This window comes from Anomaloglossus baeobatrachus, chromosome 2 (genome assembly GCF_048569485.1).
Source record: "Anomaloglossus baeobatrachus isolate aAnoBae1 chromosome 2, aAnoBae1.hap1, whole genome shotgun sequence".
NCBI classification, from domain to species: Eukaryota; Metazoa; Chordata; class Amphibia; order Anura; family Aromobatidae; genus Anomaloglossus; species Anomaloglossus baeobatrachus.
The window spans coordinates 231,435,187-231,459,732 of record NC_134354.1 but is presented as its reverse complement, the minus strand read 5'-3'; the positions used below and the strand labels follow the sequence as shown (position 1 = coordinate 231,459,732).

The 24,546-nt window shown below is 47.8% G+C and overlaps 1 protein-coding gene across 3 annotated transcripts in view; it reads right to left on the bottom strand.

Annotated features, from left to right (window-relative positions):
* The window catches only part of SLC60A1 (solute carrier family 60 member 1), a 138,209-nt gene that overhangs the window by 66,166 nt on the left and 47,497 nt on the right, over positions 1 to 24,546 (bottom strand). For all 3 annotated transcript variants that reach the window (XM_075333681.1, XM_075333682.1, XM_075333680.1), the window contains one exon: positions 1,856 to 2,054. In XM_075333681.1, the coding sequence (XP_075189796.1) occupies positions 1,856 to 2,054 (199 nt within the window). The remainder of the gene's footprint in view (positions 1 to 1,855; positions 2,055 to 24,546) is intronic.

Here is a 24,546-nt window from a genome sequence, read left to right as displayed (position 1 = left end):
GCTTTAGTAAGTCAGTAAAAAGTAGTTAGGAGTGTTCAAATCAAGAAATTGATAAGGGTGCCCATACTTTTGCACCGGTCAAATTTTGTTTAAATGCGGATTGCACATTTTCTGTTAGTACAATAAACCTCATTTCAATCCAGAAATATTAGTCAGTCCATCAGTTATTAGATATATGAAACTGAAATAGCTGTTGCAAAAACCCAAATTGTTATAAAAAAAAAAGGTTAACATTATTCGGGGTGCCCAAACTTTTTCATATGACTGTACAATTGAAACCAGAAGTTTACGTACATTATAAAAAAAGACACATATGCATGTTGTTCTCACTATTGGACAGGAAATCAGAATAAACCTTTCCCGTTTTAGGTCAATTAGGATTACCACTTGTTTGTACAGATGAACGATGCACCTTCAGGTACCTGGAATTGCACCCAAGGATGAATCAGACTTATGCAAGTCCACAATTCTCTTCCTGAGATCTTGGCTGATTTATTTTGACTTTCCCATGATGCTACACAAACAAGCAGTGTGTTTCAGGTGTGCATTAAAATACATCCACAGGTGTGTCTCTAACTTAGTTGTTGCCAATAAACCTATCAGAAGCTTCCAAAGACATGACATCATCATATGGGCTCTCCCATATTGTTTAAAAGCATAGTACTTTTGGTGTATGTAAACTTTTGACTGTTTGTATGTAATTAAAATACCTTAAAACATTCTCTCTCTCTCTATTTCTCATTATTCTGGCATTTGGCAAATATAGATAATTTTGGTTCCTAATTGACCTAAAACAGGAAAGGTTTAGTCTGATTTCATGTCAGATGGCAAGAAAAACATGCAGATGTGTCTTTTCAGATAGTGGATGTAAACTTCTGGTTTCAACTGTAGGTTGCATGTATGATAATAACATGTTTAAACACAATAAAGCTTCAGTTTCTAAAAACGTTAAATCCACTAAAATCCTACATTTAAGGAATTTCTGTAATTAAGTTGTTCGGCAGGATCCTAAAAGGTGCTTTACACGAGACGACGGATTGTGCGATGCATCGTCGGGGTCACAGTTTTCGTGACGCACATCCGGCATCGTACACGACGTCGTCTCGTGTGAAACCTCTGAGCGACGCAGTATCGCTCACAAATCGTCAGTCGTGTACTCATCCCTCAGTTTCATAATATCGTTTATTTTTCCTGCAGCAGGTTGTTCATCGTTCCCGTGGCAGCACACGGCGCTCCGTGTGACACCATGGGAACGATGAACACAGCTTACCTGCGTCCTCTGGCTCCCGCCGGCAGTGCGGAAGGAAAGAGCTGGGCGGGATGTTTACATCCCGCTTATCTCCGCCCCTCCGCTTCTATTGGGCGGCCGCTGTGTGACGTCGCTGTGACGCCGAGCGTCCCTCCCCATTCAGGAAGTGGACGTTTGCCGCCCACAGCGAGGTTGCTCAGCAGGTAAGTACGTGTGACGGGGGTTTCCCGACTTTGTGCGACACGGGCAGTGATTTGACGGGATGACGGGAGCGGGTACGATCGATTGTGAAATCGCACAATCAGTCGTCCTGTGTAAAGCAGGCTTTACACTTCAGGGCTAATGATCACTGTTGATTTTCTTTTTGTGATCAAAATAATAGCACTCTAACGAACAAGACTCCATGTCCCACTTTCCTAGACCTCTGGATGGATTGCAGGGTTGCAGTAGCACCAGAATTTCAGACATTCACTAATCCATGTTATATTCATTGTCTTTCTTTCTATATGATTACTACTGTATATTCACAAAGTAATAGACCACTGCTATTTTTGGCAATATACCTAGTATCTCCGTATCTCTCTGGAATTTCCACACATCTCTTACCTGTAAGAAAACTGCCGAGTCCTGCTGATAGATTTTCACGAGCTGCATGTTAGAGATGGTATCAATATTCCCCATGGCCAGACCAGCTGCTGCCATGACCATTGCAAGAACTTCAACATGATCACAAAATGGAATGATCGCGAACACCAATGAGATGGTCAGGGAACATATCAACAAAATGAACAAACACAGCTTCAATCTGTGGATAGAAAAAGCATAAGATCAGCAAGAAAAAAAAGCACAGGGGTACACCATGTATAGAAAGGATCCAGTTCACTCCTCGTGTCTGTGTTCCTCCATTAGGAGGTTGGAAGCGCTGTGCCTCAGGGTATAGAAAGAGAATAAGACTTCAAGTCCAGCTCTACAAACTTAAGATTATTTCTTTAAAATGTTGTACAGACAGCACATGCCAATATCCCTGATAGCCATTACTACGCGTTTCAGATGTTACCTTGATTAAGGATGCTTGACATCTGAAACGCGTTGTTGTGGCTATCAGGGATATCAGTGTGTGCTGTTTGTACAATATTTAAAAGAATAAAGAAGTATGAAGTTTGTAGAGCCGGACTTCAAGTTTTATAGTACACCATAAATATCCAGAAGTTTAAATATAGCTTGTGCTATGACAGGTTCTCATTTCTTAACAAACCAATAGGGCACAGATAAATGCTAGATAGTAGAAAAATTTGTATAAGGACGGCCCAGTGATAAAATAGGGTACAAGCTATAACAATGTCAACATATGCACTTCGCAGGTTGCCCTTTTTGTCACAATTAGGGTGCCCATACACATGTGATGGTGGGGTTGGGAGCGCTAGTTGGTAAAAAGCTATTTATCCTGACTTCCTCAAATACATAAATGCCCGGCTCAGTGCATGTGTTCATTACAGAAAATAAAGAAAACTGGTGTCAGGCACATCTATGGGGCCTATACTGTTAGTGAGTAATTGCAATCCCCAGTCACTTTAAAATGCCGTACAGTGGAACCTTGGTTTACGAGAACAATCCGTTCTGGGAGTGTGCTTGTAAACCAAGTTCCTCGTCTAGCAAAGCAAAATTTCCCATAGGAAATAATGCAAGGTCAGACAATTTGTTCCACAACTTGTTCAATGTCCCAACCTGGTCCCCTATTGTGCCATTCCACACATGGACAAACACGCACAAACACGCACACACACACACAAGTTATGCTCACCTTACCTTCCGTTCCATCGCCGTCTCCCGGTTCTTGTAGTTCGCCGCTACAGGATGTGTATCGGGTAACCATCGCGACGATGGAGAAACTTCCACTGCCAGAGCGCTGACGTCAAAGGCAGGAGCCGCTTGCCTCTGATTGGTCAGCGTGCTGCCTTTGAGAAGCTGCTGACAGCGGAAGTTCCTCCATCGCGCGATGGTTACCCAATACACATCCTGTACCAGCGGACTACAAGAACCAGGAGGCCGGCGATGGAATGGAAGGTAAGGTGACCATAATATGTGTGTGCGCGTGCGTGTTTGTGCGGACTGCAAGAGCGGGTCAGAGCGTGGTGAAAGTACGGAACCGGAAGTGTGTGCGGTGAGTATTTGCTCATTAGAGCATAGCTTGCTCGTAAACAGAGTTACAAATTTACAGCAAGCTTTGCTCATATAGCAAAATACTTGCACACCAAGTTACTCTTAAACTGAGGTTCCACTGTAAGTTATAATAAAAAAAATTAAAACATCGATTTTTCTCCATACACTTGCACAAGGTTTTGTTCCAGAGTATAGGTTGTTCCAAACATATTGGAGTAATGTCTCTACATATAATGCCAGGTAGACTGACAATGTTGAGATAAGGGCTCTGTGCATCACTTCCAGGACTCCATGTTCTTTACACTGATGATAGTCCTTAGTGACACTGGCTGTATGTTTGGCATCATAATCATGCTGCAGAATAAATTTGTAGCCAATCAGATGCCATCATCAAGTCTGTGTAGTCTTACTTGAAGAGACAGACAGTGTTGTCCAAGTTTACAGCCAAAGAAGATCTGTTTATGTAAGCTGCCGAGTTCCTTCAAAAACTGTTTGTAAGGGTGGCTTTACACGCTACGAGATCGCTACAGCGATCTCGTTGGGGTCACGGATTTTGTGACGCACATCCGGCCACTGTAGCAATTTCGTTGTGTGTGACTCCTAGGAGCGATTTTGGATCGTTGCAAAAACGTCCAAAATCGCTCCTCGTTGACATGGGGGTCCTCTCCCAATCATCGCTGCTGTCGCTTGGGCGAAGTTGATCCTCGTCCCTGTGGCAGCACACATCGCTCCGTGTGACGCCGCAGGAACGAGGAACCTCTCCTTACCTGCCACACGCCAGCAATGAGGAAGGAAGAAGGTGGGCGGGATGTTCGTCCCGCTCAGCTCCGCCCCTCCGCTTTGATTGGGCGGCCGCTTAGTGATGTCGCTGTGACACCGAGCGAACCACCACCACTTAGAAAGGAGGTGGTTCGCCGGTCACAGCGACGTCGCCGAGCAGGTAAGTACGTGTGACGCTGCCGTAGCGATAATGTTCGCTACGGCAGCGATCTTGACATATCGGCATAACGATAGGGCGGGTGCTATCACGCTCGCCATCTCTAGCATCGGCTAGCAATGTCGCAGCGTGTAAAGCCTGCTTAAGTGTACCTAGAAGAACTGATGCTGGTTTCAAGGCAAAGGCCGGCCACATTGGTTATTGTTTTAATTTAAATTTCTATTTTCTTTATTCACTTCACATTTTGCTATTTTGTAAATTGAGAAAAATAAACTTTTAACACTTCTATTCTTGAAGACATTCTTACTTTGCATTTTTCCCACCTGCCTAAAACATTGGCACAATAATAGATAGATAGATAGATAGATAGATAGACAGACAGACAGACAGACAGACAGACAGACAGATAGATAGATAGATAGATAGATAGATAGACAGGTAGAGTATATCACAAAAGTGAGTACACCCTTACATTTTTTTGTAAATATTTTATCTTTTCATGAGATAACACTGAAGATATGACACTGTGATACAATGTAAAGTAGTCAGTGTACAGCTTATATAAGAGTGTAAATTTGGTGCCCTCTACATAATTGAACACACAGCCATTAATGTCTAAACCGCTGGCAACCAAGGTGAGTACACCCCTAAGTGAAAATGGTCAAATTGTATCCAAAATGCCAATATTTTGTGCGGCCACTATTATTTTCAAGCACTGCTTTAACACTCTTGTGAATGGAGTTCACTACAGCTTCACAGGAGCCACTGGATCCTCTTCAAATCCTTCAACAGGACAAGATGTAGCTGGTAGATGTAAGAGACCCTGTGCACCTCCATCTTCTGTTTGAGTATGCCCCACAGATGGTCAATAGAATTTAGGTCTGGAGACATGCTTGGCCAGTCCAGCTCCTTTACTCTCAGTGTTCTTAGCAAAGCAGTGGTTATCTTGCAGTTATGTTTTGTGGCCATTATCATGTTGGAATACGAAGGGAGGGAATTAAGCTCTGCTTCAGTATGTCACAATACATGTTGGCATACATGGTTCCCTCAATAAATTGTATCTTCCCACAGCCGGCAGCACTCATGCAGCCACAAACCATGACACTCCCACCACCATGCTTGACTTTAGACAAGATAAACTTGTCTTTGTATTCCTCACCTACATGTCGCTACACATACTTGACACCATTTGAACCAAATAAGTTTATCTTGGTCTCATCAGACCACAGCACATGGTTCCAGTGATCCATATCCTGAAGGCCCAGTCACACTAAACAACTTACCAGAAATCCCAACAACAATCCAACCTGATAGGGATCGCTGGTAAGTTGCTAGGAGGTTGCTGGTGAGATGTCACACTAGCGACACTCCAGCGATCCCACCAGCAACCTGACCTGGCAGGGATCGCTGGAGCGTCGCTACACGAGTTGCTGGTGAGCTCACCAGCAACCAGTGACCAGCCCCCAGCCAGCAGCGCCGCATGGAAGCATGCTGCGCTTGGTAGCTAAGGTAAATATCGGGTAACAAACCCGATATTTACCTTGGTTACCAGCGCACACCGCTTAGCGCTGGCTCCCTGCACTCCTAGCCACAGTACACATCGGGTTAATTACCCGATGTGTACTCTGCTACGTGTGCAGGCAGCAGGAGCCGGCTTCTGCGGAGGCTGGTAACCACGGTAAACATCGGGTAACCAAGAAGCCCTTCCCTTGGTTACCCGATATTTACCTTCGTTACCAGCGTCCGCCGCTCTCACACTGCCAGTGCCGGCTCCTGCTCCCTGCACACATAGCCAGACTACACATCGGGTAATTAACCCGATGTGTACTGTGGCTACATGTGCACAGAGCAGGAGCCGGCACTGACAGCTGAGAGCGGGGACGCTGGTAGCGAAGGTAAATATCGGGTAACCAAGGTAAGGGCTTCTTGGTTACCCGATGTTTACCGTGGTTACCAGCGTCCGCAGAAGCCGGCTTCCTGCTCACTGCACATTTAGTTGTTGCTCTGTCGCTGTCACACACAGCGATGTGTGCTTCACAGCGGGAGAGCAAAAACTAAAAAATGGCCCAGGACATTCAGCAACAACCAACGACCTCACAGCAGGGGCCAGGTTGTTGCTGGATGTCACACACAGCGACATCACTAGCAACATCGCTGTTACGTCACAAAAGTTGTTCGTTAGCAGCGATGTTGCTAGCGATGTTGCTAGCAATGTTGCTTAGTGTGACGTGGCCTTTAGTCTGCTTGTCTTCAGCAAAGACAAGTGTATCATCTTTAGAAGAGGCTTCCTTCTGGGATGACAGTCATGCAGACCAATTTGATGCAGTGTGTGGTGTATGATCTGAGCACTGACAGGCTGACCCCCCCACCCCTTTAACCTCTGCAGCATTGCTGACAGAACTCATACATCGATTTTGAAAGACAACTTCTGGATAGGACGCTGAGCACTTACACTCAAATCCTTTGGTTGACCATGCTGAGGCCTGTTGTGAGTGGAACCTGTCTTGATTGATACATAAAATAGATGATACATTTAACACCTTAATACAAAATACTCTTCACAACACTATGAGGATTTATATACTGATTGGAAACTGTCAGCGTGATTAGGAACATGACCTTTCGACAAGGAAAATGTAACATTTAGTTGTCAACTGATTCAAACATTTCAGAGAGGACTAACAGAGGACTTACACTACAGTATGTAGAGGACTGAAATAATGATACGCCAGAATTGTCATTTCATGGAAAATGTGAGTATTCACTAAAATAGACATGTTACAGCTGGTAGGTTCTCCGTTTGCTGGAACTACAATGGCGACATTAATTTTTTTGTATTTATGTCATATTTATATGATATTTAGGAATTTTTTATGAGCATTGTGAATGGCTGGTAAATGCTTTGCTTTGGTTTACCACTAGTTCAGTATATACGTCACTACTACTGTGTGAACATTTATTTTAGCGAATACTGCACCACTGTATGAATACTTAGCAACATATACTTATTAGGGCATTCCTTGTGTGAGGCATGAGGCTTAGTTTAGCCACACAAAGGAGCAAGATGTCCCTGGGTATACACTATAATTGTTTTTTTTTGCTGCTGCAATCCAGTGCCCACGACTACCATCCCGCACCACTCTACATGCACATTTCCTTATAATTGCTATTGGTGTAGGCATAGTTTTGATAAAGGAGCAGACATTATATCAAATGTGTGTTTTTTGGCTTTATCACTATGCAAAGGTTTGAAATAAAGATGCACTAGGATTATTTAATGGAAAATACAAGTATTCACTAAAATAGACATGTTACAGCTATCATGTTCTCTTTCGGCTGAAGCTACAATGGTGATGTCATGTAACTGCAATTCGCAGACCTGTCGCAAAACTATTTTGGAGCTAGAATGTTGCTTTTAAACACATCCCAGTCATAGAGAAGTAATGCAATTTTGCAATTCACAGTCATATGTGACTTGACTTGCATTTACAGTAAGTCTACACTCTAAGAAAGGTATACGCTTCTCTTGCAGTCGTGTAAGATCATCATGCAATGTTGCTGTCTCAGTGAATAGGGAGAACAGGGGACCGGGGCTCCTAGACTGGCCCTCAGACCAAGAGAGGCCTAGCTAGCCCACATCTCAGAGTTACCTCTGAAGGAGAGGATGTCTGAACCGCCAACCTGACCCTGCTCTTGATCAGACCTGACCTTATACCCCCTCCCTTCCTACCCTGTGATACAACAACTCCGAGCACTACACAATATAATCACCAGCAGGACTGGGAAACAACAGCACACAGACCAACACAGCAAAGCTATAGTTGGCATGGGAAGACTGATTCCACCATCTTAAAAAGGTGAGGAGTAAATGTGATTTACAACGTGTGATCCCAGAGATAACCCGCAGGCTAGCAGAGTTTAACTCTTGCTAACCTGACCATTAATGAGCACACAGCTGGTTGACATCCGAGCCTGCCTGTGCAACCAGACCAGAGAAACCTTAGGTTGGAGTGCCAAAATCTGTAGTGTGAACTGCGTCTGATGCTGCGATGATGTAGCACCCCATGGGGCCTCAGGAGTTATTTGTCACCGGGTCAGTGGTTTTATGGGGTTGCTGTGACTGGCCTGACCCGGCTCCGTGGCCCCATCGGGTACATGTAAAGGACAAACAAACGGGTGTCTGGTGTAAAGGGGATGGAAGGAGGGTGAAGGGTTCCTGGGAAGTGTGTCACCAATTGCAGTGGTGATGGGGGTCCCGGCCTCCTCCGCCACGGACCCTTCCTGCGACTTTTCCAGGAGCGGTGTTGGATGGGAATGGGAGATGCTTTACAGCGCCACTTATGGTGTGCGGCCAGGAATCGGCCGCCGCTGCGAGATGTTGCTCTCCTCTGGGGCTGATGTTAACGCAGCCCAGATAGTCCAGCTCCCCACTGGGAGGATGAGGGCGATGGGGATGGCGTCGAAGCACGGGGCGCCAGCAATGACAAGGACAACACGGGGGCTGCAGTTCAAAATTCTTTTTACTAACAGTTCTTAAAGGTCCCCAGAGGTGCCGCTTTCCGCCGCCATCGATGGACTCCAGCCTGTCCCAGGTGAATCGGAGGCAATCACCGGTGTCTGCGGCTCCCCATAACCCGAAGCAACTTGGGGACTCCGCTGTCCGTGTTAAGTGTCCCGTCCCGTATGTAGGTGATGCGGGTTCTCGCCGGGTCCTGGCTGTAAACCCGACCCCAGATGATATATGTCACTGTGCTCAGGAAAGTGGGTGGTGGGCAATGGGACATGAAATCCCCAACTCCTGCAGATTTGTTAGAGTCCGTGAAGGTGTCCCCAACCGAGGGTTCTGCACCCCGACTGCGCTGGCACTGTGGAAGCTGTTAAACTCCTCCCCAGCTGCCATGTCTCCTCTGCCTCACCATCTCCACCGGTCGCTTCTGTCTCTCGCCCTCTTCCAGTCTGGCTGGTCATAGCTATAGAAGTTCTGTGAAGCACTCGCTATAGTATCCGTGGTACTACAAGTCCCATGATGTTCTGGCACTCTCTCCTCCTTCCCCGAGATAGCTCCTAGGCATGCATCCCAGGTGGTTCCCCTGAGGGGAGCTGAGTGTAGCACTCCCCCCAGTGGACCTGTTGTTCCTTCACTGTCTCAAACTATTTTTAAAAGTCAAAAAGGTTTGTGCCTCTCTTACTCACTCGTGCAGCCACCCTTGGGATGACTCTTAGTGGCTGTTGCCCGGGTAACCTGGAATTCCCAGTGCAATCTCAGTGCCAAGCAACAAGTCACCATGTAGATCCAGCCTTAAAGGGGTTGTGCACTGCTAGAACAACCCCTCCTCATTAACCATATTTGCCCCCATTAAAATAAAAAAGCTCATACTCGCCCCCTGTTCCGCTACTCTTCCAGCTTTGGCAGCACTTGCATTCCTGGGGCTCATGTGAGGAACCGCGCTGGCTCCGTAGGTGAGTATAATTTTTTTATTTTATTGGGGGCAAACATGGGAATGAGAAGGGGTTGTCGTAGTAGTCGACAACCCCTTTAAGTAGTTTTATAATTTATTCTTGGAAGGAAGAGTATTGTGCATGAAAACGGTTGTGCTCTGACATTGCACACAGTCACTTCTACAACAGAGCCCTGTGCTTTTGCGGCTCCTTAAAGGGAACCTGGGAGGTCCAATATGCACCCAGAACCACGAGCAGTTCTAGGTGCATATTGCTAATCTCTTCCTAACCGTCCCTGTATACACTAGCATAGATAAATGTGAGCAAGGATGGTTGACCTTAGGGAGATCAACATCCACCACTGCGGAGACACCATCACGTGTTTCTCAACGCAGTGATTCTAGAGCAATGCCCCCTGGGAAATATTCAAAGCAAGAAGGCCTGCGGAGACACCATCACATGTTTCTCAACGCTGGCAGGAAACTAGCCAGGTCTTTCACCGGGAAGGAACAACCACGGGAAGGGCAGTCTCCAGTCAAGGAGACCACCTATGCCAAACATGGTATCCATCCACAAACAGCCGTTTCGGGGTATTTGCCCCTCATCAGTGTGGAGTAGGAATCCCAGGGGGCATTGCTCTAGAATCACTGCGTTGAGAAACACGTGATGGTGTCTCCGCAGTGGTGGATGTTGATCTCCCTAAGGTCAACCATCCTTGCTCACATAGTCTTTTACTAGGCAATGTCCCACTAGCCAGATTCCTACTCCACACTGATGAGGGGCAAATACCCCGAAACGGCTGTTTGTGGATGGATACCATGTTTGGCATAGGTGGTCTCCTTGACTGGAGACTGCCCTTCCCGTGGTTGTTCCTTCCCGGTGAAAGACCTGGCTAGTTTCCTGCCAGCGTTGAGAAACATGTGATGGTGTCTCCGCAGGCCTTCTTGCTTTGAATATTTCCCAGGGGGCATTGCTCTAGAATCACTGCGTTGAGAAACACGTGATGGTGTCTCCGCAGTGGTGGATGTTGATCTCCCTAAGGTCAACCATCCTTGCTCACATAGTCTTTTACTAGGCAATGTCCCACTAGCCAGATTCCTACTCCACACTGATGAGGGGCAAATACCCCGAAACGGCTGTTTGTGGATGGATACCATGTTTGGCATAGGTGGTCTCCTTGACTGGAGACTGCCCTTCCCGTGGTTGTTCCTTCCCGGTGAAAGACCTGGCTAGTTTCCTGCCAGCGTTGAGAAACATGTGATGGTGTCTCCGCAGGCCTTCTTGCTTTGAATATTTCCCAGGGGGCATTGCTCTAGAATCACTGCGTTGAGAAACACGTGATGGTGTCTCCGCAGTGGTGGATGTTGATCTCCCTAAGGTCAACCATCCTTGCTCACATAGTCTTTTACTAGGCAATGTCCCACTAGCCAGATTCCTACTCCACACTGATGAGGGGCAAATACCCCGAAACGGCTGTTTGTGGATGGATACCATGTTTGGCATAGGTGGTCTCCTTGACTGGAGACTGCCCTTCCCGTGGTTGTTCCTTCCCGGTGAAAGACCTGGCTAGTTTCCTGCCAGCGTTGAGAAACATGTGATGGTGTCTCCGCAGGCCTTCTTGCTTTGAATATTTCCCAGGGGGCATTGCTCTAGAATCACTGCGTTGAGAAACACGTGATGGTGTCTCCGCAGTGGTGGATGTTGATCTCCCTAAGGTCAACCATCCTTGCTCACATAGTCTTTTACTAGGCAATGTCCCACTAGCCAGATTCCTACTCCACACTGATGAGGGGCAAATACCCCGAAACGGCTGTTTGTGGATGGATACCATGTTTGGCATAGGTGGTCTCCTTGACTGGAGACTGCCCTTCCCGTGGTTGTTCCTTCCCGGTGAAAGACCTGGCTAGTTTCCTGCCAGCGTTGAGAAACATGTGATGGTGTCTCCGCAGGCCTTCTTGCTTTGCCTAGCATAGATAAAGAGATCTTTAGAAAAAGTATTTCTAAAGATCTTTTACCGTATGCTAATGATCCCCCTGGGCGTTAGTTCCCCTTCCAGTCACCCCCATTAGCATGTTAGTACGCCCCTGTGGGTGTGCTATCATGCTAATGAATACACAGCATCAGAGGAGATCTCACTCACCTCTCCGGCTGCCGTCATGTCCAACGGGGGATTTTGGCTCAGTGCGCATGACCCCGGAGTTTGGGTCATGCACACTATGAAGCCGGGTGTACGCGTCCTGGCTTCAAATTGAAGTAGTGCACATGACCCAAACTCTGGGGTCATGCACACTGAGCTGAAATCCCCAGTGAATTACAGAAGCTAGGTGATAGTTTCTCAGGTTAACCCTCCATGTACCATGTAGTAAAATAAAAAAAGATATTTGCAAAATGTAGTGTATAAATTCGACCATTGACTTCTTTAGGATTAAATATTCTCTGGAATCAGTAATGCAACTACACTACTACTACAGGACAGTTTCTCTAAAATTACTAATGCTAATCATTACATAAATAAAATCAATAAACTAATGGATAATAGTCTGAAGAATCAGCTGATTCTGGCTGCAGATATCTAACACTGCTTACTTTTTTTGTGTAGACCAAGAGTTTTTGATGAGACTTTTGGAGAGTGTCCACTCATAAAAAAAAAAGATGAAACAACTTTTTTTGTTAATTTCTATTCTTTTTAGTCTTGTGAGTTAGGTGTTTAAAACATCAAGCGTTTATAAAAAGTGAACAGATCATTATTCCGGCATTTTCTTCTATGAACCCACACTATACTTCACAATAGAAGTCTATATAAAAGGTAAAATATTGGAAGAGTTTTTGAGCTGCTCTAATAGGTATGGTTTAAGATTTCACATACACATATTCTCATACAATGTTAATGATGAGGAAATATTTGAGCAGTTATAAACTTAATTGATCTAGTTCTCCTTTAAGTAAAATGATTTCTTGCTATTTAAATACAATATATTTCATATCTTTACCCTTTGTTTATCCTTCCAAGTCTTCTGTGAGTTCATAACTTCCTTTCCACCTCATTGTGTGTGATAAACAGTAAGAATAAAATGTCATGAGAATAGGAGCCTATATTGTGGTTCTCACTTGGGCCTTATTCAGACTTACGTGCATCACATATGTCTTCTTTTTCACTGATAGGACATATACCCATTAAACTGGTCAACACAAAAAAATCATCAGCAAAGGTAATATGTCTGTTTTATGCAGTTTGATATGCTGATTCAAAAAAATATGATTAGTTTTGGTCTATCACATAAAGTTTCTGAGATAGTATTTTTGTTATGTTATTTCTGCATTTTCAATGCATACTAGGCCCCTCATGTGATTTGCTCAAGTTGTTCAAATGGTCTTTGTGACTGGTTGAATATGAGGAAAGTGGCTATGCCATTTGCTGTTCCCATGATTTGGAGGGGAACCCAAAAATCATAGTGATGACTGCTACTTTTGTTTTGTCAAACTGAAGGGCTTTTCTACAAAGAAGAAACATAAGATTAATTACTCAGAGACCTTTAATTGTCAAACAATAAAGCTGAACTTTTTGCATTGAGGTTGAAACAGAAGAATCTTCTTCATGAAGATGTCAAAGTGTGTTATTACCGAAACAGAGGTAACACTTTAACACACTTTTTCACAATTGATGGACCAATGGTGTACTGTAACAATGTGATTGGCCTGTTTGAAGAACTGAATCTAGAGTATTTTGTTGCAGATTGGCAATTGTTTATTGGCTCATCCCAGAGAAGTTTGAAAGCAGTGTTGCTTCACAATGGCAACATGAAACCATCAATCCCTATTGCTCACTGATGTAATCTAAAAGAAAGTACTGAAAATCTGTCAGTTGTTTTGGATGCTGTTATGGCCAGGAGATCACTGCAAATGATCTTGCAAAAATCGTAAAAATGGTAGGAAATAATGCACAAGAGTAGTTGGAAGCTTAGCTGGCTGCAATCCACTAACTGCACAAGACAACTAGAAGTAGTGGTGGAGCGTTCCTAACCAACCTAGACACCTCTTCACCACTGGAGAACTAACTAGCCTCAAAGATGGAATGAGGAATCCTGACTTGCCTAAGAGCAGCCCAAAAAGGATAGTAAAGCCCCCAACATATAAAATCGGTGAGTTGAGCCTTGCTCTCCATCTAGCATCCAAGCAGTAAAAGAGGTCGTTCTTGAAGAATGGAAAAAGATAGATGTTGCAATATGTCACCAACTTTCATTTCATGCCAAGAAGACTTAAGGGCTATTTACATGCTGCGACATCGCTAATGATATATCGTCAGGGTTACGGTGTTTGTGACGCACATCAGGCATCGTTAGCGACATTGCAGCGTGTGACAGGCTGGAGCGACCTTAAATGATCACAAAAGAGGCAAAATTCGTTTGTCTGTAAGAGGTCGCTTATTTATAAAAAATCGTTGTCTGGTCAGTAGCGATGTTGTTCCTCATTCCTGCGGCGTCACACATCGCTATGTGTGACACTGCAGGAGTGACGATCATCTCTTTACCTTCGTCCACCGGCAATTAGGAAGGAAGGAGGTGGGCAGGATGTTACGCTCATCTCCGCCCCCTCCTCAGCTATTGGACGGCTGCCGTGTGACGTCGCTGAGACGCCGCACGAACCGCCCCCTTAGAAAGGAGGCGGATCGCTGGTGAGAGCGACGTTGCAGGGAAGGTAAGTCCGAGTGACGGGTGTTAGCGATGTTGTGCGCCCGGGCAGCGATTTGCCCGTGACGCACAACCGACGGGGGCGGGTACACTCGCTAGCGATATCGGTACCGATATCGCAGCGTGTAAAGTACCCTTAAGTGCTGTCCTTAAAAATCATGGAGGTCATATGAAACACTAGCTGTAGTAGTTTTTGATGTCGGGTGTATTCATTTTTTAATTAACTAATTTGAGTAAAACTAACGATTTAGAAATTAAAATTATATTATTAACCTTACCTTTATGTTATGGGTTAAAAGCATAAATGTTCTATAAAACTCAGTCTTGTCAAAATTTGGGAAATGTTTCTTGTGTTCAGTGAGATATTAATATCTTACTTTTCAAAGGGCGGGTGTACTAATTCATGCTCAGCAACATACATATACACAAACTTAGAAGAAGCAAACACAAAATGTACATTGAGTGTGGACATCTAATAGCTCGGCATAGTATTGTTTTAGTACCTTAAGCATTTGCTTCTTTGTGTGATATGTATCTGTGGAGCCCCTGAGGCTTCAATCGCCACAGAGTATTGCACCCAATTTTGGGTGTAATGCTAAACCCAGATCCTGAGGAGGTCAGTACCGGTTTCCCTACTTAACTTACACACTTAAATACACACCAGGTTGCCCCTGTCCCCACTGGGGACTGGGCTAGGGTCGGGTAACAAAGGGGTCGCCTAGAGAATGGTATTTTTAGGATGCCCTCACACAGGGGTTCCAGTCCCACTAGCTTAGGACCAGTATGGGGGGAGGTGCGGCAAGCAGGGGGAGTCAGGAGCCAACACAACAGTTAGAGAGTTCTCCAGCAGGAGAGGAAAGGAGCAGACGTGTCTCACGGATGCTCCGGTGGGAAAGGAAAGTTCACACGGTTGCTGCAAGGAACAGTAAATCTGCTCCCCTCAGAACCGGCGCCACACAGGGCGGCAGGACCGTAGGGAAGTTCACACTCCACGTTGGTTTTCCAGAATCTGCCAGGACAGGGAAGTTTCAAGCTTCCCTGACCACACAGCACTCTAAAGCACAGTGCCAGAGTGGATCTGAGGTCCTGGACAGCACCATACCCCATAGCGGAACCGTGGCACCTGCAAACAGGGATAAGAGTACTACTTGTGACGAACTGGGGTCCCCAAGTAGCTTCAAGCCACGAGGATCCAATGGACAGGTGCTAAAGGAGGGTACCCGATGAACACCACACCGGACTGACCTTGAAAAGATTCGGGTTTGACAGAGCCCATCACAGCAAGTGACCAGTGTTACCCGGGTGAGCGGCACAGCACAAAGAGTGAGTAAACAACCTGGAACTGCAGTCATATACTCTGCCTCTTGATTACCGGTGCCGCCGCCCCGCACCTCACGTCATCACTACTCCTCTCATCCTTCTCCCCGGTGACCGGTCCACCTGTGGGGAATGATACCATCCCAGGCTGCTAATACAATCCACCACGGAGGACAACGACAGCAGCGGTGGCTCATTCCTTGGCCACATATCAGAGGTGGCATCACGACATTCATGCTACTACTACCCCCATCATCTCTTCCCCACCATTTACTGTACGCCTCGGGGCAACAAAGCCGGGCTAGGCTGCCCGTGACAACAACCGTCGACGGCCCGACAACGAGTGGGTTAACCGCCTGCCTCGTGTATATATATTATATATACATACATACTTTTTTGCCCATCTAGATGCATTATAGCTTGCACCTTGTTACACAGTTTTGTATAATGTAGATATATCACAGGTTTTACACTTGTTTATTGTGAGCAATTTTTTACATGTTATTTTTATTTGATTTTATCTTTGTAAGTAACTTCAATAATGATGATATGTTGTCATTCTGCTGTTTACCATTGTTTGTTGGAGTTGAGTTTTCAATTGTGTTAGCATAGCCATACACAGAAATGTTACACTGCCCATTTTTTTTATTGCATTGTCACCACTAGAAGGATCCTTGGAAGTTACTGCTTACTGTTTTATCATTGAGCTATATGCTGTATTGCCAACAGTCCAGATGTTCCAGAGAAGTCCGTCAAAACAGGGCACTTTTTTGCCCTGTCTGTAAAAAAAAAAAAATTTAGGGTGTTCATGATTTTTTTGTAGTTAAAGAAGCAAAAAGATTAATTTGATTGTAATTATCATTATTTTACAGTTTGCAGTGAATGACGTTCATGTCTTCATATCATAATTATGGGCAGTAGGCATTTATCACAATGATTTATTATGGTTTTCCAATGGGACCGTAAAAATTATTATCTGTAAGCGTGTAAGGAGGTGGACTGATTGCTGTTGCATTGCCTTTACTGAAGACAGCCCTCACGTTGTTGTATTATGTGAATGGTGTCCTACGTCTCTGTAAATAATGTAATATTTGAGTTGTGATGTAATGTACAGTAAGATTGTATGTGTGATTGTTGGACTATAGTTTGAGAAATGTTGGGATAATCCCACAATGGGGACGATTAGTTCATAGGTAAAGAGACAAATTCCTTCTAGAAGTCAGTGGAGTGAAGACCCAGTGTGTGACAGGAGCAAACGTGTAGTCTGAAGGTTGTCAAGCACGTGTGCAGTGGGTGATCTGTGACAGGGAGAAAGTAGACCGGAGATAGTGTTCCTGAAGTGGAGACTGAGACACAGAGCGGTAGACTACTAGTCTAGAGACCGACTTTACTACAGAGTGTCCCCTAGGCAAAAGGACCTGGAGGATGGAACGCTAGTAGCAGGGCCCCAGGTTAAGTGCAGATTAAAGTTAACAAGCTAAGATGTACTGGTGTGAAGGCAAAGTTGACTTTTTTTGGGCGGAGTCTCCATAAGCGTCTGGGAGCTAAAGGCTCTACTCTGGCCCTTGTGGCAAACCCTCTGATCCCCTCATCTACAAGGAGAACAGACCTTGAGTTGTGGAAAGGGAAAGTGACTCTCAATAATTTGCCTGTAGTGCTATGCTGGGTTGTGCTGGACAGGTAAGAATGGAAACAATCAAGAGAGAACTGAAATGTGTCTGAATATGTTTTGTACAACTGAAACATGCTGTAAGTTGTGTGCCTGCTATCTCATGTATGTAGTTGATGAAGAGGAATCGTTAAGTAAAGACTTGTTGTTAAACTGAACTGGGGTCTCCTTGGTCGGTATGAGTCGTCAACTGGTCCTGGCCAGCAAAAAACATTTGCACCATGAGGCCTACATGGGCAAAAGTCCACACACGCAGCCAGGACAGTGTCTTCTATGTAGTGTGTCAGGAATCAACAACTTGCCCAAGACTGCAGCCCCGCGGCACTCTACAAGTAATTTTTTGATAAGCTGAACAGAAAAAAAGAAAAGTTAAGTTGGAAACCCTGGTATATATGTATAACCAGTGCATTGCAAGCAATGTTTTAGTTATATCTATTGTAATATATGCAAGCTGTAGTACTGGAAAGTTAAAATATTCCATTTTTGTTCTTACATCTCAAAGTACGTCAAGACTTTACCAATTTTCCAGGTGACAATCAACCAACAAAAAGTAACATAGTCTAGTGAGTAAATATAGAAGGAAAAAGTAAACTGAATGAGATACTTTCAAGAGGATCAATCATCAGAAAACAATACTGTTAAATAATTATGCAATCCCGGTGACCCAGGAGTTCAGAAGGAACAGCACCATGAATGAGAGTTTGAACAAAGCTTGGTTTTCTTATACTATTTTTACATAACGAGAGCCTTCATGAAATAAATATTGGGCAAAAGGATTTCTGAAACAGGACAATTGAACTTAGGGAAAACCAGCCTAAACTTTTCCTTTTACAAGTTATTGTGACACTAGTGGAATTTAGGAAATTGAATTTAGCCTCCAATTTGGAGTGGGACTTAAGGCCGCTTTACATGCTGCGATATCGGTACCAATATCGCTAGCCTGGGTACCCGCCCCCATCTGTTGTGCGACACGGGCAAATCGCTGACCACGCCGCACAACATCGCCCAGACCCGTCACACATACTTACCTGCCCGGCGACGTCGCTGTGACCGGCGAACCGCCTCCTTTCTAAGGGGGCGGTTTGTTCAGCGTCACAGCGATGTCACAGCTGCGTCACTGAACCGCCGCCCAATAGAAGCGGAGGGGCGGAGATGAGCGGGACGTAACATCCCGCCCACGTCCTTCCTTCCGCATAGCGGCCGGGAGGCAGGTAAGGAGAGCTTCCTCGTTCCTGCGGTGTCACACGGAGCAATGTGTGCTGCCGCAGGAACGAGGAACAACTTCGTTACTACTGTAGTAACGATATTTGAGAATGGACCCCTGTCGCGGGCGGAGAAGGGGATGCCGCGCTCTCCCACTGCTCGGGTCCGGCTGCCGCAGCGGCTGCTGCGGCCTGCTGCTGCTGCTGCTCGGTGGCTCGAGCGATGGTCCGGATCCCGGGGACTCGAGCGGCGCTCCTCGCCCGTGAGTGAAAGGGGATTGGGTTTTGGGATAGTTTATTGTCCGTGACGCCACCCACGGTTGTGGTGATTAAGTGGACACCACCGCTGCTCTTTCTGGGGAGCCCGGGAGTGATGGTACGGAGCAGCCAGTTGTTGGTTTGCCCCTCCGTGGGTAGGGGGTTTGGTGGTCCCGGGGCCCAGTGATGGGGTCGGTATGGTGGACAGGCGGGTATGGGGCCTGTGGAGGTGCAGGGGCGCAGGGACAGCGCTGTGCCGCACGGCACAGAGGTACTCACTCAGCCAGTAAACACGACACAGTTCTCGGTAAACAAACGGCTGGTTGGACGGGTCCCTCGGACGGTTACGGTGCTGATGTTCCCTGCAGTTAGCGGTGACGGTCCCTTCCCTGCACCTATGTAAAGTCTTTTTGGTAGCGATGGGTTCCCACCGGTTACCCGCTCCCCGACCTGGATATGAGCCGGAGGAGCCCCTCTCTTGCCCGCAGGCGCTGGCCCTGGGAAACTGGTGCCTTGGCGGTGTCTCCCCTTAACGGTCGGGCTGTTGCCTTCAATCGGGACTTGGTTGTTAGGAGACAGAGGTCCCCTTCACTGATGGATTTGGCAAATTATGGCGACTCCTAGCCTTGCCGAGATCCGAAAGGCCCCTGCCCTGGTGCTGACTGTTCTTCGTATACTGCTCCGGTACCGCCGGGTCACCACCCGTCCGCGGTCCTTCCAGCAACCTCCAAGCAGTCCCCCTGCAGACTATCACTGCCGTCTGCTGACCTTGCTGTCTCAGTCCGGGGCACACACCCGGGCCAACTTCAGGCTTTCTTAACTGTTCCTTTTTACTTCTTCACTCAAGCTCCTCTGCCACTTCACTTCTTTCTACTTTCACTTCCCTAACTGTTCTGCCTGGTTTTCCCGCCTCCAGGGCTGTGAACTCCTCGGTGGGTGGAGCCAACCGCCTGGCCCACCCCCTGGTGTGGACATCAGCCCCTGGAGGAAGGCAACAAGGATTTTAGGTTAGCTTAGATGTACCTGCCGGGAATGTGGGGTGCATGTGATGTTGTGACCTGTGACCCCTGGCTTGCCCAGGGCGTCACATTCCCCCTTAGCAAAACGCAGACCGTCCTCGGGCTGCCCGTCCAACACCGGTTTTATTTTCCTTTTGTTTTTTCTGTAAGATAAAAAAGAACGGTAACATATACACAATTTATGACATCATCCCACATCGGGAGGTTCGGTTCTTAAACGTTGCAAACATTAAAACGGTTAACGGTTACGGTCTCCGCTCTCTCCCACCCAAGTAACCTGGCCCTGATGCTGCCCCTAAAGCCCAGGCAGCACCCCTTGACCCCAGTCCAGCACAAGTTACCCGAGCGGGATCTGTCCTTCCCCTCCAGAGGGTAGCCACCGGTTCCTATGGTGGCTGGGCCCCAGCCTGCTCTGCTGTGGGCCCTCCCTTCAACCTGCCTCTCCGGAGGCGGTAACTGCGGAAACGGTAACGGTAACACAACTTATTTACAAGCCACTAGCGTCTGTGGTTGCCCTGCAAGTTCACGGGCTTGTCCATAGAAAGTTCTCTATGCAAACTTTTCAAACGGTCCCCACGGGGACAACGATGCCGGCAACGGCCGGTTTCCCAATCACATGAGAATCAGGTTACTTTCACGGTTATCATTTTTCATTTTTCATCAAACTTTCAAACAAACACACTTAAAACACACCTGTTTTCTTTCCCCTCCCCCTTTTAAAGAACGGTTTCCCTGTACCTAAGTGGGGGCCTACCTAGGTTGGGACGGGTGGACCTCCGGGGTCCGGTGTCAGTGGGGCTAGACAGTGGGGCAGAGGGAACAATCGGTTCCTCCTCCCGGCTATCGTGTGGGGCAGGCGGAGGCATAGGGGAGCTGGGCACAGGTTCATCCCTGGGCACTGGCACTGGTTCTGGCTCACGGTTGACCGCTTCCACCACTTCTTCATCCACAGGTTGTGGGAACAGTATCACTGGAAGAATCACCGCGCCGTTCTGTGTAGGCCAGTCTGCTGGGAAGTCACCCATCACAGTGTGGATCACCTCTTTTGCCTTCTCTGCTGGTGGAGGAACTGGTACTTCAGCCATCGCCCTCAATGCTGGTGGGCACCTTTTCAGATGGTCCCGGGAAACCGTGGCCAAGGTGCCCCCTTGGTCACAACTGATCTGGTAGGCCTTTCCATCTTCCCATCCTGTGGGTTGGATGACGTATGGGATTTGTTCCCATTGATCATCCATCTTGTGGGTTTTCCTCTTCCGCTTTAACACCACATCTCCAGGCTGGAAAGGGCCCGCAGACGCTTTCTGATTGAAGCGCTGCTCCTGTTGTTCTTGACTCCGACTTAGGTTCTTCTCCACATACTCCTGAATCTGTCGGTACTGCACCCTCCGCCGGGTATCCCATTCAGCCGTTGAGGGGAGTGTCTCTGGGGCTTCCAGTCCCATTTCCAGGTCCACCGGCAGTCGGCCAGGCCGAGCCCTCATCAGATACGCTGGGGTGCACTTCGTTGAGCTAGACGGGATATTGTTGTACATATCGACCAAGTCAGGCAGCTTTTCCGGCCACAGGTTCCGCTCCTCCAATGGCAACGTCTTGAGGAGGCCAAGGACCAGATGGTTCATCTTCTCACACATACCGTTGGTCTGGGCATGGTAAGGTGTGGTCCGGATCTTTTTGCAGCCGTACAGCTGACAGAACTCATGGAACAACTCCGCCTCAAAGGCTGGATCTTGGTCGGTAAGCACCTTCTCAGGATATCCATGGGGTCGACAGAAGTAAGCTTGGAACGCTCTAGCGGCGGTACGGCCGGTTAAGTCCTTGACCGGGACAACCACCATGAACCGGGAGTAGTGATCTACTATGGTCAGAGCGTAAGTGTACCTACTTCGGTTGGGGGTGAGCTTTACATGGTCCAAGGCGACCAGCTCCAGCGGTTGGTGTGTAACGATCGGGCGTAGGGGAGCCTTCTGGCTGGCTTCATCCTTCCTCCTCAACGTACAAGGACCGCACTCTCGATACCAGGCCTCCACAGACTCCCGCATCCCACTCCAATAGAACCGCTCCCTCAACAGCATCTCCAGCTTCTTCCACCCAAAGTGGCCGGCACCATCATGGTACGCCTGCAGAACAGTGGGTACATCAGCTTGGGGAATAACCAACTGGCGGATTTTCTCATGGGTCTTCGGGTTGATCAGCTCACGGTACAACCTCCCCTGATGTAGACACAGCCGGGTCCGTTCCTTCCACAAGCGTTGGGCTTCAGCTGGGGCGGCAGGGTCCATCCCAGCAGCGCCTTGCTCCACCAGGGTGTTGCCTAGGCGGACAGCGGGCGCCTGATTTTGAGCTTCCTGCCACTCCTGACTGAGCAGCGGATCCAGGTTCACCCGTTGTTGGTGGACATGTACCTTCTCAGTTGGTGGCCGGTGGAATGCAGGCAACTCGATCTCCTCGAGGTCATCATCCTCGCACCCACCTTCTGACAAGTGGGGCATCCGAGAGAGGGCATCAGCATTAATGTTGACACGACCGGCCCTGTATTTGATGGTGAAGTCATAGTTGGCTAGTCTGGCCACCCACCGCTGCTCCAACGCGCCCAGCTTGGCCGTGTCCAGGTGAGTCAACGGATTGTTATCCGATCCGTGAAAGCGGTGAATTTTGCTGCAGCCAAGTAGTGGCGGAACCGCTCGGTGATAGCCCACACCAGTGCCAGGAGCTCGAGCTTGAAGGAGCTGTAGTTCTCAGGGTTCCTTTCAGTCGGCCGGAGTTTTCGACTAGCATAGGCAACCACCTTCTCCTTTCCTTCCTGGACCTGGGACAGGACTGCGCCCAAACCCACATTGCTGGCGTCTGTGTAGAGGATGAATGGGCAGCCGTAGTCAGGGTACGCTAGGACCTCTTCTCCAGTCAAGGCCGCTTTCAGCTGACGGAAGGATTCCTCATGCCTGTCCTCCCACACCAGTGGGGCTCCGATGGGTCTACCACCTTTGGTCTGTCCCATGAGGAGGTCTTGCATGGGAGCAGCCATCTTCGTGTACCCCTTGATGAAGCGCCGGTAGTATCCCACCAGACCCAAAAACTGCCTTACTTCCCTCACGGTGGTTGGTCTTGGCCAGTCCCGGATGGCAGTGATCTTCTCAGGGTCGGGGGCGACACCTTCCGCACTCACCACATGCCCCAGGTACTGCACTCTGGGTTTCAGCAGGTGGCACTTGGAGGGCTTCAACTTCATCCCGTATTTGGCAAGGGACGCGAACACCTCGGCTAGGTGCTCTAGATGGGCTTCATACGTCTGAGAGTACACAATCACATCATCCAGGTATAACAGGACGGTCTCGAAGTTCAGATGTCCCAGACAGCACTCCATCAGCCGTTGGAAGGTTCCCGGGGGCATTGCACAGCCCAAACGGCATACTATTGAATTCACAGAGCCCCATTGGGGTGGTGAAGGCGGTTTTCTCCCGGTCTTCCGGGGCCACTGCCACTTGCCAGTACCCACTGGTAAGGTCAAGGGTAGAGAAGTAATTTGCGGTTCTCAGTGCGGCCAAAGACTCTTCAATACGGGGCAGTGGGTAGGCATCTTTATGTGTTATCTGATTAATCTTCCGGTAGTCCACACACATCCGCATGTTACCATCCTTCTTCTTGACCAGTACCAACGGAGCGGCCCAGGGACTAGAGCTGTCCCGAATAACCCCTGCCTCCTTCATATTCCTCAACATATCTTTGGCACACTGGTAATGTGCAGGGGGAATAGGCCTGTACCTCTCTTTGATAGGGGGGTGTTCACCGGTGGGGATGTGGTGTTGGACCCCTTTGATCAGCCCAAAGTCTAGGGGATGTTTGCTGAAAACTTGTTCATACTCCCGCACCACCCTGTATACCCCTGCTTTGTGATGTGTAGGGGTATCGTCAGTGCCCACGTGTAGCTGTTGGTGCCACTCATTTACCTCCCCTTGAGGCGGGGGAGTGCTGGTAGTAGGTGGGGAGACTGAGGGAATGGCCTCGTGGATGGTGTGGGGATCCAGGGTGAGCAGCTTGGCAATGGTGGCATACCGGGGAAGCCTGACTTCTTCCTCCCCACAGTTCAGCACCCTCACGGGCACTCTCCCCTTCTTTACGTCTACCACCCCTCGGGCGGCCATTACAGTGGGCCAGTGCTCGGAGGGTATGGGCTCCATCATGGCAGGGTAGTCACGCCCCTGAGGCCCTACTGCTGCCCTACACCAAATCATCATCTCACTCCTAGGGGGCACAATCAACGGAGCAACATCCATCACTCTCACTCCACCAATCTCTCCTCCTGTTGAGTTTACATGCTGGCGGTACATCAAGGCTCAGATCTCACGCTGCACAGCTCTCTGTCGGCTCCCCGCCGCCGTGGCGGCCAGCTGTTGCAGTAGGGCCAACACATCACCCATACAGTGCTCCATCACATTGGTTCCTAGCACTATCTTCGGGTTATGATCACTGGGTTCATTCATGATCACAATCATACCCTGGTGTTGCAGTTCAGCTTGCCCCACTGTCATAGCCACCTGTTTATACCCCACTTGGGTCAATGGGAGTCCATTAGCAGCAATTAGCGTTATACTAGTATCTGGGGGTGCCAGC